Raw genomic sequence first — 9,798 nt, forward strand, 5'->3', positions numbered from 1 at the left:
TTATTGTTTATAGATTTTATTATTCGGAAATTATTAAATAATTAATCATTTTTATTTTTATTTATTTTTTTAATATTTTTTAATGCTAATTTATTGATTATTTTTATATCGGTTATTAATTATCGGTTATCTATTTTCATTGTTTATCGAATATAGGTTACATTCATTAATACATTAATCGACTATTGATGCATGGTTATCGATAGCTTATCGATATCGATAGAGTTTTATACGTTGTCATATAATTTCTCAAATTGAGTAAGGGGTATCTTCTCGTCCGTATACTCGATTCTAAAATATTGCTCTCACTCGCCTCTTATCGCTCAGTTTCAAATGATCTTTGGCAATAGGTTGCTAAACCCTCTGATGACAGACACACACTGCCGATAAGCGGTGGGATAAGCACAAAACGGGTCATTCTGTAGTCAAACCCCAAACAGCGATAAATGAATCAAACAGGAAGAGATCTGAACCTTACTCTCAGAGAGAGTACTCTACCTGAAGCACACAGAGAGAGAGAGAGAAAGAGACTAAGAAGATGAGGCACCCTGTTTGAGGGCAGCTCTATGTAGATTGGCATGGATTCAATTATCTGCCCGACAGACAGTTGTCTGCCAACAGAGCTACTGAGAGGTTCTAGATTCTAGAATGAGATTTTTGTGTGTTTTACTGCTCCTCATTGGGGTTGCTAGCCAGTCAAGGGGCAACAAGAAAGTCTCCTGCAAGGATGAGCAAGGCAACGATGTCGATTGGTGAGTGCCGTAACCAGCCATAAGTTTCCGCTGGATCTCCTCTCAGAACTCCTCTCTCTCTCTTTGTCTCTCTCTCGTGTAGGTGGCATTTGTACAAGCTGCCCAAACATTACCAACAAAACGATCTGGGCAAGGATGTGAGTGGCTTGAGGTATTTGTATGTGACCAGCAACAGCTACGACAACTGGCAACTGTCCGGGAAGCGGGTCAGCGATGCCGACTCCCTGCCTGCACAGACCATCAATGCCCTCAATGTGGATGCCAAGCACACCCTGCTGGCGGCCTACAACGATGAGTTTCCCAATGGCACGGTATTCAGCACTGGCGGCCACACCAAGGGTCTGGTGGCCAGCGATGGGGAGACGGGCGTATGGATTGTGCACTCGGTGCCCAAATATCCCACCCTGCCGGAGTACGCGTATCCCACCACTGGGGAGAACTATGCCCAGAGCATGCTCTGCATCACGGTGAAGGCCGAGGATCTGGAGAAGGTGGGCCAGGTGCTGATCTACAATGAGCCGCATTTCTACTACCAACGGAATCCGCTGCTCCAGAGATCGGACCTGCTGTTCCCCAGCCTGGAGCGGGCCATGCACGGCCAATGGCGCACCGAATCGCCCTTCCAGACGGATCTCGAATTGCGTTCCTTCGATGGCAAAAAGTTCCGTTTGTTCGGCAAGAGCGGACGCGCCAATGTGGAGCTCTATGCGGATGTGGTGGCTCCTGCCCTCGATGTCAGCCTCTTTGTGGAGGCGTGGCGCGATGGTGCCGGCAATCTGCCCAATCGCTGCGACATCTCGGACAAGGTCTTCAATGTTAAATCGATCGCCAATCTGGAGCTCTCTGTGGACTTTAAGACCACACTGGATCACTCCAAATGGGCCGTGTCCCGTCCCTCAGGCATTTTGCTCTATCACTGGCGTGTGGGCGGTGGCGATTGGATCTGTGTGGGTGACATCAATCGGCAGCAGGGCCAACTGGGACGTGGCGGTGGCACCCTCTGCCACAAGAGCTCGCGAGTGTCGAATCTATATAGAAATCTGGTGGCCAACTATGACAAGTGTGCAGAGGAGTAGTATGCAAGAAAATAACCCTTCTAGCTGTTAAAACAAAAAATAAACGAGAGCAATTTCCATTGATTTTAAACAATTTTTGGGAATGAAAATGTGTGCAAGATAAATATTATTGGATCTAATAACAATTTTGTGGCTATTCCATTGAAATAATTAAAAACCAAAAATCAGTTTTTGTTTTTTATAATTTCAATTTATTTTATTTTGTATTAAATTGAATTTTTTATATGTATTTAAAATTAATTTTTCTTGGTTTTTCTGTTTCTACTTAACATGACATGACGTGGCGACATCTGACTCACACTTTAACAGCGCAACACTAGCTCCGTCTAGTGTTCACTTCTGTAAGTCCTAACAGAGCTGTTACGAATGCTCATTGTTCGAACGCAAAAATGAGTTGGAGAGCGTAATTTGGTTTGAAATACCTCTCTTTGGTGGTGATCGATTTAATGAACTGTTTTGTATTATGAGTGGCTATGCGAAAATTTTCACTAAATTTTAAATCCATCTCAATACATTTTGCAGTTTATTGTATTCTTGCCGATACTAAACGGGATCGAGGAATCTTATCTAGGTCAAAAATATGTCAAAACGAATAAATTCAAACGGTATACAAAGTGCTATACTCCACAAAAAGTCGTTGATTTGTAAAAAGAGGACATTTTTTATGACCTTCATTGTTTAAACATTATTTTACAAGTAATCCAATAAATCGGAGCCCTTAAATAAAGCAAGATTGTAGAAAATTGATTCATGTATCTTATAAAATGATACATTCAATTGTTAAAGTCCTAACTAGCTGGTAATATTAAATCGAATATCAAAATTGATGAATATGAAGATCATCGGTATATTTGGGTATATTTTAGAGTCAGTCGGTATGTTTTGCCGATAAATCCGCGGTCACACTGTGAATGGCTCATTTTTGCGTCAAAAAGTGAGCTGCTCCAATTGGATTTTTATAATTCCAATACCGTGCAATTGGGAAAAATCCCATACCGTTTGTCCGAAATTGGGAAAATTGCAAATTCCCAAACAGAAAAAAGGGACCATATACTTTTTGAGTTTTTATTTTCAAATATCGGAATTCAAATATTTACTCTTCGGTCACACTGCACCCACCCCCACACACAGCAACAACAATAAATGCAAATTGCCAAAACAAAACAACGCGAAAAACAGAGACGGAAATTTATATAAAACACGAATCTGCTGATAAACGTAACGCCACAAACAGTTGGAATGTTTTGCTGCCTTCGCACCTGCCTCAATGGCGGACAATTGAGGAAACCAATGACAGCTGCCAGTCGCCTGCGGGAGCCCGACGTTCACCTGGATGCGGCGCATATGGGTATCAAATGGACAAAGGATAAACCACAACCAAGAACATTAAGCATATAAATTGTATGGCCCACAGGTTCCGATGTCATTCTGCTGTCTCATCAGCTGAGGGTGACGGGCACTGGCGGCGTCCTGGCCACGGCACCGCTCGTCCAGTCCAAGTCCTACTTTGAGGTGAAAATCCAGCAGAGTGGCAGCTGGTCGATTGGCCTGGCCACACGCCAAACGGACTTGAGCCGGAAAAACGGTGGCGGTGATCGCGAGTCCTGGTGCCTGTGCTCCGACAATGCCACACGGCACAACGAGGAGGAATTCCGGCCCGTGGTGGTGGCCGCCTGCACGACGCAGCCACCAACAACGAAACTCAGTGCCAATGGCATACTGAACAACAGCGCTGCAGCGGCAGCTGGTCTCATTTCCATTGAGGATCTGCAACAGGAGGATCTGCTAATGACCACGGGCGTGGCACCGCCAAATGTATGCATTGGCGGTGAATCGTTAATTGCGGCGCCGCAGCGTGCCTTTCCCGACGAGGGTGACATTGTGGGCGTCGCCTTTGATCATGTCGAATTGAATTTCTATTTCAATGGCAAAAATCTGGAGGTGCCATTCCGAAATGTGCGTGGATCGGCACTGTTTCCCGTCATCTATGGTATGTGTATGCACGCCACCCCAAGCAGCTTTAGCTTTGTTCTTTGGCAGCTCTTAATTGATCTATTCTTTTGCAGTGGGCAATGGTGCCATATTGGACATTATTTTGGATAACTTTACGCACGGACCACCGCCCGGTTTTGAGCGCATTCTGCTGGAGCAGTCGCTTCTTTAGATAGTCTGGTGAACAACAATTTTAGCCGCGTGAGAACAAAATTAATAACCAAAATGACAGCTAAAAAAGTGCATTTCACAACTATAAGAGCAGTTGAGCGGAAAAGAATGGAACAAAATGAGAAACAAAGCAAAGAAAAGTGCGCAGAAAGGCAGCTGGCAGGCAAGAGCTACGATTGTTAGTGCAAAACAGTGTTCAATTTATTTCCATTAATATTCCTGCACTGTGTTACAGTCCCGACAGAATTTAACTCCAATTTCTTATCTATATACGCCAATCTATATCTAACAGCAGCACCTATGTAGCTTTATCTATTGGCCAGCACGTTCATTTGGCAATGGTTTCCAGTCAATAATACTGCTAGTGCATATCTAAGATACTCGAAAACTTTAGCAGTTTTCTAGCTTCTAATAATGGAAAAATGTTTCTAGACACCTTAAATAATTGTTGATAACAAACTTTGCAGTTGAAATGATCCACAAATGATCAATAATTTAACTTAAGCTTTAAATTAGCTTAAAAAATCAGTTAAAAATTAAGAGAAACTCTACGACTAAGAGTTATAATTGATTAAAACTTAATCCTAAAGCTCAATCGTACTTAAAGTAAAGCTCTCCAGCATAAACATTTTTCTGCTGATATTCCTGGCGTATAGTTTCCTTTAAATTAGTAAAGAAAATTCCGTTCTTCTGCCATCTTATAGTTATGAAAATCACTCGCCATGCCCAACAGACTGCAAGTGTATAAAAATTAAAGAGTAATCCTATCTAGTCCCTCGAACAAAACAACAAAAAAAAAAAACAAAGAAATATCTATTTAAAAATGATTGTATTATTATGTTTACTTTGTGTTATGTAAATTATTTATGTAGCCTAAAGCCGCGGCAACGACTGCTTTGTATTATACACACGATACACACGACAAAATGTATAACGATATATATGTATATCCATTCCACTACTGGGAGCCCAAAGTTTCAACCTTAAAGACACATTCCAATGGTCCAATTCGATGGGTCCTGTCCTCTCTTACTTAATCGAGCACGGCAATACCTAATTAACTTTAAGAATTATATCTAAATCTATATCTAAAACGATATCTGAATGTATCCAACGCTTTGAAAAAAAACAAAACAAAAAAACTGATTAATCCGCGCGCGGACAATAAATCGATGTTATGTACTTGCCATGGATTTCTATGTCAGGGCTACTAAAAATTGTCAAACAAAATTCATAAAAAAAAAAACAAAAAATAATTATTTTTAATATTTTAATCTTGAACAAAATTAAGAGTAGTCGGAGGGAGATGATCTATGGCTGGAAAAGGGGAGATCATCCAAATACATATTGGCCAGGCGGGGGTGCAGATAGCCAATGCCTGCTGGGAGCTCTATTGCCTGGAGCATGGCGTCATGGCCAATGGCCGTTTGATGCAACAGCCAGCGGATGACTCGTTTCTGACCTTCTTTGAGTGCACCAGCCAGCAGTCATGCGTACAGCCCAGACTTGTAATGATCGACACCGAGCCCACGGTTATTGGTGCGACTTCTTCTATGCTTATGCTATATTATTCTGTACTCTCATTAATGTGTGTGTTTTTACGTTGCAGATGAAATCCGCACGGGCGCCTATAAGAATCTCTTTCATCCGGACACGCTCATCAGTGGCAAGGATGACAGCGGCAGCAACTTTTCGCGTGGCTATAATCTGATGGCCAGTGAGCTATTGGATCGCGCCATGAATGCTATCAGACGCGTGGCCGATCGTTGTAGAAGTCTACGGGGTTTTCTGGTCTATCGGGCGATTGGCGGTGGCACCGGCTCCGGTCTGGGCACACGCATCATGGAGAAACTAGTCGAGGATTTTGGCAAAAAGATGACCATTGTGGAGTTTCTGGTGTATCCATCGCCATCGTAAGTCTCACTCCCTAACTTGTATAATTTATTCTTGACATTTTTTTTTATTTGCAGCATATCCCCTGTGATTGTGGAGCCCTACAATGCGCTGCTGGCCACACACTTCTCGATGGACTGTGCGGATGTCTCGTTCATTGTGGACAACGAGGCGCTCTATGATATCTGTGCCAATACGCTGAGTGTGCCCGCACCCACCTACACCAATTTGAATCGCATTATTGGCCAAGTGGTGGCCGGATTTACGGCCTCGCAGCGCTTTGGCGGTCAGTCCAGCGTTAGCTTTCAGGAGCTGCAAACAAATCTGGTGCCATATCCGCGCATCCATTATCCGCTGATCAATTACGCGCCACTGGTGCCCCACTCACACTCGCAGTTCGTCAATATGTCGACGGCCCAGCTGACGGGGCAATGCTTTCAGATGAGCAATCAAATGGTGCGCTGCAATCCATCGCATGGCAAATACATGGCCTGTGTGCTGCTCTATCGCGGCGACATTGCCACCAATGAGATCAACTTGGCGCTGGAGAATATCAAGCGAACGCGATCCTTTCGCTTTGTGGATTGGTCACCCACCGGCTTCAAGATTGGCGTTAGCAGCATGCCGCCAGCGTATGTGCCCGGCGGCGATTTGGCGCCCACGAACAGCGCCTGCGTGGCCGTTTCGAATAACACAAACATACGGATCGCCTGGTGTCGGCTGGTCAATAAGTTCGATAAGCTTTATCAGCGGCGCGCCTTTGTCTACCACTATGTGGGCGAGGGCCTGGAGGAGGGGAATTTCAGCGAGGCATCCGAGAATATTTGCCAGCTAGTACACGATTATCTGGAGGTGGATCAGACGGCACCAAGTACGCCACGCGGCGGCGACGTCGACGACGATATGGATTCATTGGGCTCTGATCATTAAAATTGGCTCTACCCTGCCTACCATAATAAAATTCATTGTCCTGTGTCTTTTTTTTTTATTATTTTTTTTTTGTTTGGTAATTGGCCGCTCAATTGATGTCTCGATGACTTCATCAAACAGTTTTACTCTTCGCTCTCTCTCTCTCTCTTCTCTCTCTGTCTCTCTCTCTCTCTCTCTCTTGCTCTCTCTGTCTCTGTGTGTTGGGGCCAAATTAAGTATTTATGGGAGGCTGCGCGGCTAAAACAAACATTGACCTGGGCACTGCAATTTGCGTTGCATTGACCCCAAAGGAAGAGCCAGAAAGGGCAGGCAGCAGCGAGCAGGGGTTTTTTATGTGGGCGTGTCGCCCCCTTTTGTGGGGTATAATTAAAATGATCGCAGTACGAGGCCCCAGGAAAGGGGCTTTAGCACGTAACCGAGGCAAAAGTCGCGCTTATCGCGATCGCAGCCATGGGCAAGGTCCCACCACGGGATGATGATGCGCTGCCTGCTCGCTCTTCCTGCCTGCTCTCTCGCTCCCCCTGCTCCTCTTTCTCTCTCCGTGCTCCCTGCTCCACTCTCTCTCACGCCCTGATCCTCTCTCTCTCTCTCCCTGCTCCCTGCTCCTCTTTCTCTTGCTGCTCCTCTCTCTGTGACGTGACTTACGCACGCTTTAAGCGCGATTATCGATGCAGGCAGCACAAACCCATACACAGAATATTCCCCTACTATCTGCAGCAGATCTTCTTTAGACCTTTCCAGAGCTTATCACAGCTCAAAAGCCCTTCCTTTGGTGTGGTCTTCGTCTTCGTCCTGTGTCCTGCACTGCACTGACCACTGTGTTATTATCATTATGGCTTTTGTTTCGGGGCTTATCCCCAATTCCTTTGTGTTAACTGTTGCTAATCTTAAATTGTTTTTGTGCTTTTTTTTTGCAGCGTGAGAACCGCTGCGTGTGGCATCTCTCGCTCTCTCTTTCTCTCTGTTTCTGGGACGTGGTGTTAATGAGCTAAAGGAAATGCCATGGACCACCTTGGGCACTGAAATTTCCAAGCCGTAAATGAAGTTGTTCCATCGATGGATTTGTTGGCTAATAAAGCAATTTGCCCCACCAAAAGTTACCCTCCAACTGTTTTTTTGCTTTGTTTTCTTTTTTTCTAGTGAGACGCATCTTTTGAAGGCTAGGGTCGGGCGGGTGTAGGACCCCTGCCTCTTGCCACATGAATGTGAAATATCTAGTTAACTTTGTGGGGGCTCTCTCCGCACTCCTGACCCCCTTTATTTATGCACTAATCCGTGGGAAATACTCGCTCAGAGACACCTGGGGGCCGATTTATGCCGCAACACAATAAAAAAAAAAAACACAGAGAGAAACATTGGAGCGGCCCGCACCCGCACCAGCAACAAAATGCAACAAAATGCAGCAGAAAAAGAATATAAAAGACGAGCTAGAGATGCTCTTTCTAGAGAGAGAGAGAGAATATAGGAAAAGATGCGACAAATGGGGCTGAAATAAGTAAGTGGAACTTATATCTGAGGGATTTGTGGAAGTATTTTACAAGATATTTTTTTCTATAAACAGAGGATAATCATGGTTGAAGGTAATTTTTAAAGCAACTTTTTATGTAAAATAAATTTGATTTTTATTTTATTTATTTATCTTTTGGGTTTTATATAGCTCGGGATTTATTTATTTATTTTATTTGGATTATGCTAATTTTATACAATGTTTTTTATATAATTATAATTGTGATTTTTATGGATATAAATAAATCCAAAAATCGTACAAAATAATATTCCAAAATTTAGCGTGAGGTCTGAAGGGACAATATTGGTTTGATTAAAGCGGCACCTTTCATCAGTTAAATAACTAGAGTTTTAAAGCAATGCTGGCCCATATAGTTCTAATGTTTAAGCCAACTTTAGAGAAAATCCCACACATGGTAGATCAAGACTTGCTTAGACTTAGCTTAGAGATCCCTTAAAGTAGACCCCAAGTCGCTAACAAAACCCCATATACCTCTACCACAAAAGAGTGCACCATGGAGAGGTAAAAATATGAAACAACCGTCGAGTGAATTAATAAAGCGCCTCACGAGGCGGCCGGCCACGCATTAAACGACACACACAAAAAAGGCATTTACAACGAAGGCAGGAAGAGGACCCAGAGAGCCAGGAACCCAGGCTCCGTCCATCCACATATGCAACCAATAGATGCCACATGACTGACCACAGCTCGCCATGGCACTGCACTGCACTCCACTCCACTCCACTCTACTTTTTTGTGTGTGTCTGTTGTTGTTTTTTTTTTGTTGTTTGTAGCCGAGGGCAAACATTTTGGAATTACAATTTTCGACTTCATTTCCAGGCGTCTTTTGGTGTCTTTGGCTTTGGCTTCGTAGGCACAAGGCAACACCTACCACAAATGGGGAACTAGCGACACCAGCGAGCACAGCCGAGCCGGGCCGTGCCGGGCTGGGCTGGCTGTACGGTGTACATTCGGTGGGCGGCTAGCAGCTGAGGGATAGGAGTCGGAGCTGTAGCTGTAGCTGGAGCTAGAGCTGTGGCTGGAGTTTTAGCTGGAGCTGGGGCTTTGGATATACGCAGCAAGTGTTTCGATTTATGTTTTTGCGCCTCAACCACCGGCTGCAGTCGTCGCAGCCAGTCACAACACTTATGCCACAAGACGCAAGACACAGAGAGCACAGAGAGTGTTGCTGCGGCGGCTGTGGCTGCGGCATATTCATTCAAAATATTTAACCAGCCGTTCAGTTCGGTTTGGTTCGGACCAGACCACTTGTTGCTCTTTTATTCATTCAATTTGTCAGTTTTGCACTAGCAAAACGAAAACCCAGTCCAAGTTTCCTTCCTCCTCCTCCAGCAGCAGCAGCAGCAACACTCCAGTCCAGTCCAGTACCCCAGTACTTCCCCGCGCATAGAGTCAAAAGGTTATCGCCACACTTGCTGCATTTATACAGCCTCATCATGGGGCAGGCAGGCAGGCA

The 9,798-nt window shown here is 44.4% G+C and overlaps 3 protein-coding genes across 3 annotated transcripts; all 3 read left to right on the forward strand.

Moving 5' to 3' along the window:
- The first annotated feature begins 599 nt into the window (after window positions 1-599).
- LOC111065872 (deoxyribonuclease-2) lies at window positions 600-1,856 on the forward strand. The gene is made up of 2 exons (XM_022354312.2): window positions 600-752; window positions 835-1,856. Exons 1-2 carry the CDS (start codon window positions 649-651, stop codon window positions 1,826-1,828), a joined length of 1,098 nt encoding a protein of 365 aa, XP_022210004.2. The 5' UTR covers window positions 600-648; the 3' UTR covers window positions 1,829-1,856.
- A 1,047-nt stretch (window positions 1,857-2,903) lies between these two features.
- On the forward strand, window positions 2,904-5,075 carry LOC111065873 (SPRY domain-containing protein 7). Its single transcript, XM_022354313.2, has 3 exons — window positions 2,904-3,176; window positions 3,243-3,818; window positions 3,895-5,075. The coding sequence occupies exons 1-3, from the start codon at window positions 3,068-3,070 to the stop codon at window positions 3,990-3,992; spliced, it is 783 nt and encodes a 260-aa protein (XP_022210005.2). The 5' UTR covers window positions 2,904-3,067; the 3' UTR covers window positions 3,993-5,075.
- A 54-nt stretch (window positions 5,076-5,129) lies between these two features.
- Window positions 5,130-6,850, forward strand: LOC111065869 (tubulin alpha chain). The gene is made up of 3 exons (XM_022354309.2): window positions 5,130-5,530; window positions 5,601-5,904; window positions 5,962-6,850. Exons 1-3 carry the CDS (start codon window positions 5,305-5,307, stop codon window positions 6,812-6,814), a joined length of 1,383 nt encoding a protein of 460 aa, XP_022210001.2. The 5' UTR covers window positions 5,130-5,304; the 3' UTR covers window positions 6,815-6,850.
- Window positions 6,851-9,798: the final 2,948 nt, after the last annotated feature.

Source organism: Drosophila obscura, unplaced genomic scaffold, assembly GCF_018151105.1.
Source record: "Drosophila obscura isolate BZ-5 IFL unplaced genomic scaffold, ASM1815110v1 contig_4, whole genome shotgun sequence".
NCBI lineage: Eukaryota > Metazoa > Arthropoda > Insecta > Diptera > Drosophilidae > Drosophila > Drosophila obscura.

Bases quoted from the DNA above. Each gene is read 5' to 3' on its own strand.
- LOC111065872 (XM_022354312.2), top strand. From the start codon at position 649: ATGAGATTTTTGTGTGTTTTACTGCTCCTCATTGGGGTTGCTAGCCAG. The intron at 753-834 runs GTGAGTGCCGTA...TCTCTCGTGTAG, and splicing joins CAAGGCAACGATGTCGATTG to GTGGCATTTGTACAAGCTGC.
- LOC111065873 (XM_022354313.2), top strand. From the start codon at position 3,068: ATGTTTTGCTGCCTTCGCACCTGCCTCAATGGCGGACAATTGAGGAAA. The intron at 3,177-3,242 runs GTATCAAATGGA...TATGGCCCACAG, and splicing joins CCTGGATGCGGCGCATATGG to GTTCCGATGTCATTCTGCTG. The intron at 3,819-3,894 runs GTATGTGTATGC...ATTCTTTTGCAG, and splicing joins ACTGTTTCCCGTCATCTATG to TGGGCAATGGTGCCATATTG.
- LOC111065869 (XM_022354309.2), top strand. From the start codon at position 5,305: ATGGCTGGAAAAGGGGAGATCATCCAAATACATATTGGCCAGGCGGGG. The intron at 5,531-5,600 runs GTGCGACTTCTT...TTTACGTTGCAG, and splicing joins CACCGAGCCCACGGTTATTG to ATGAAATCCGCACGGGCGCC. The intron at 5,905-5,961 runs GTAAGTCTCACT...TTTTATTTGCAG, and splicing joins CTGGTGTATCCATCGCCATC to CATATCCCCTGTGATTGTGG.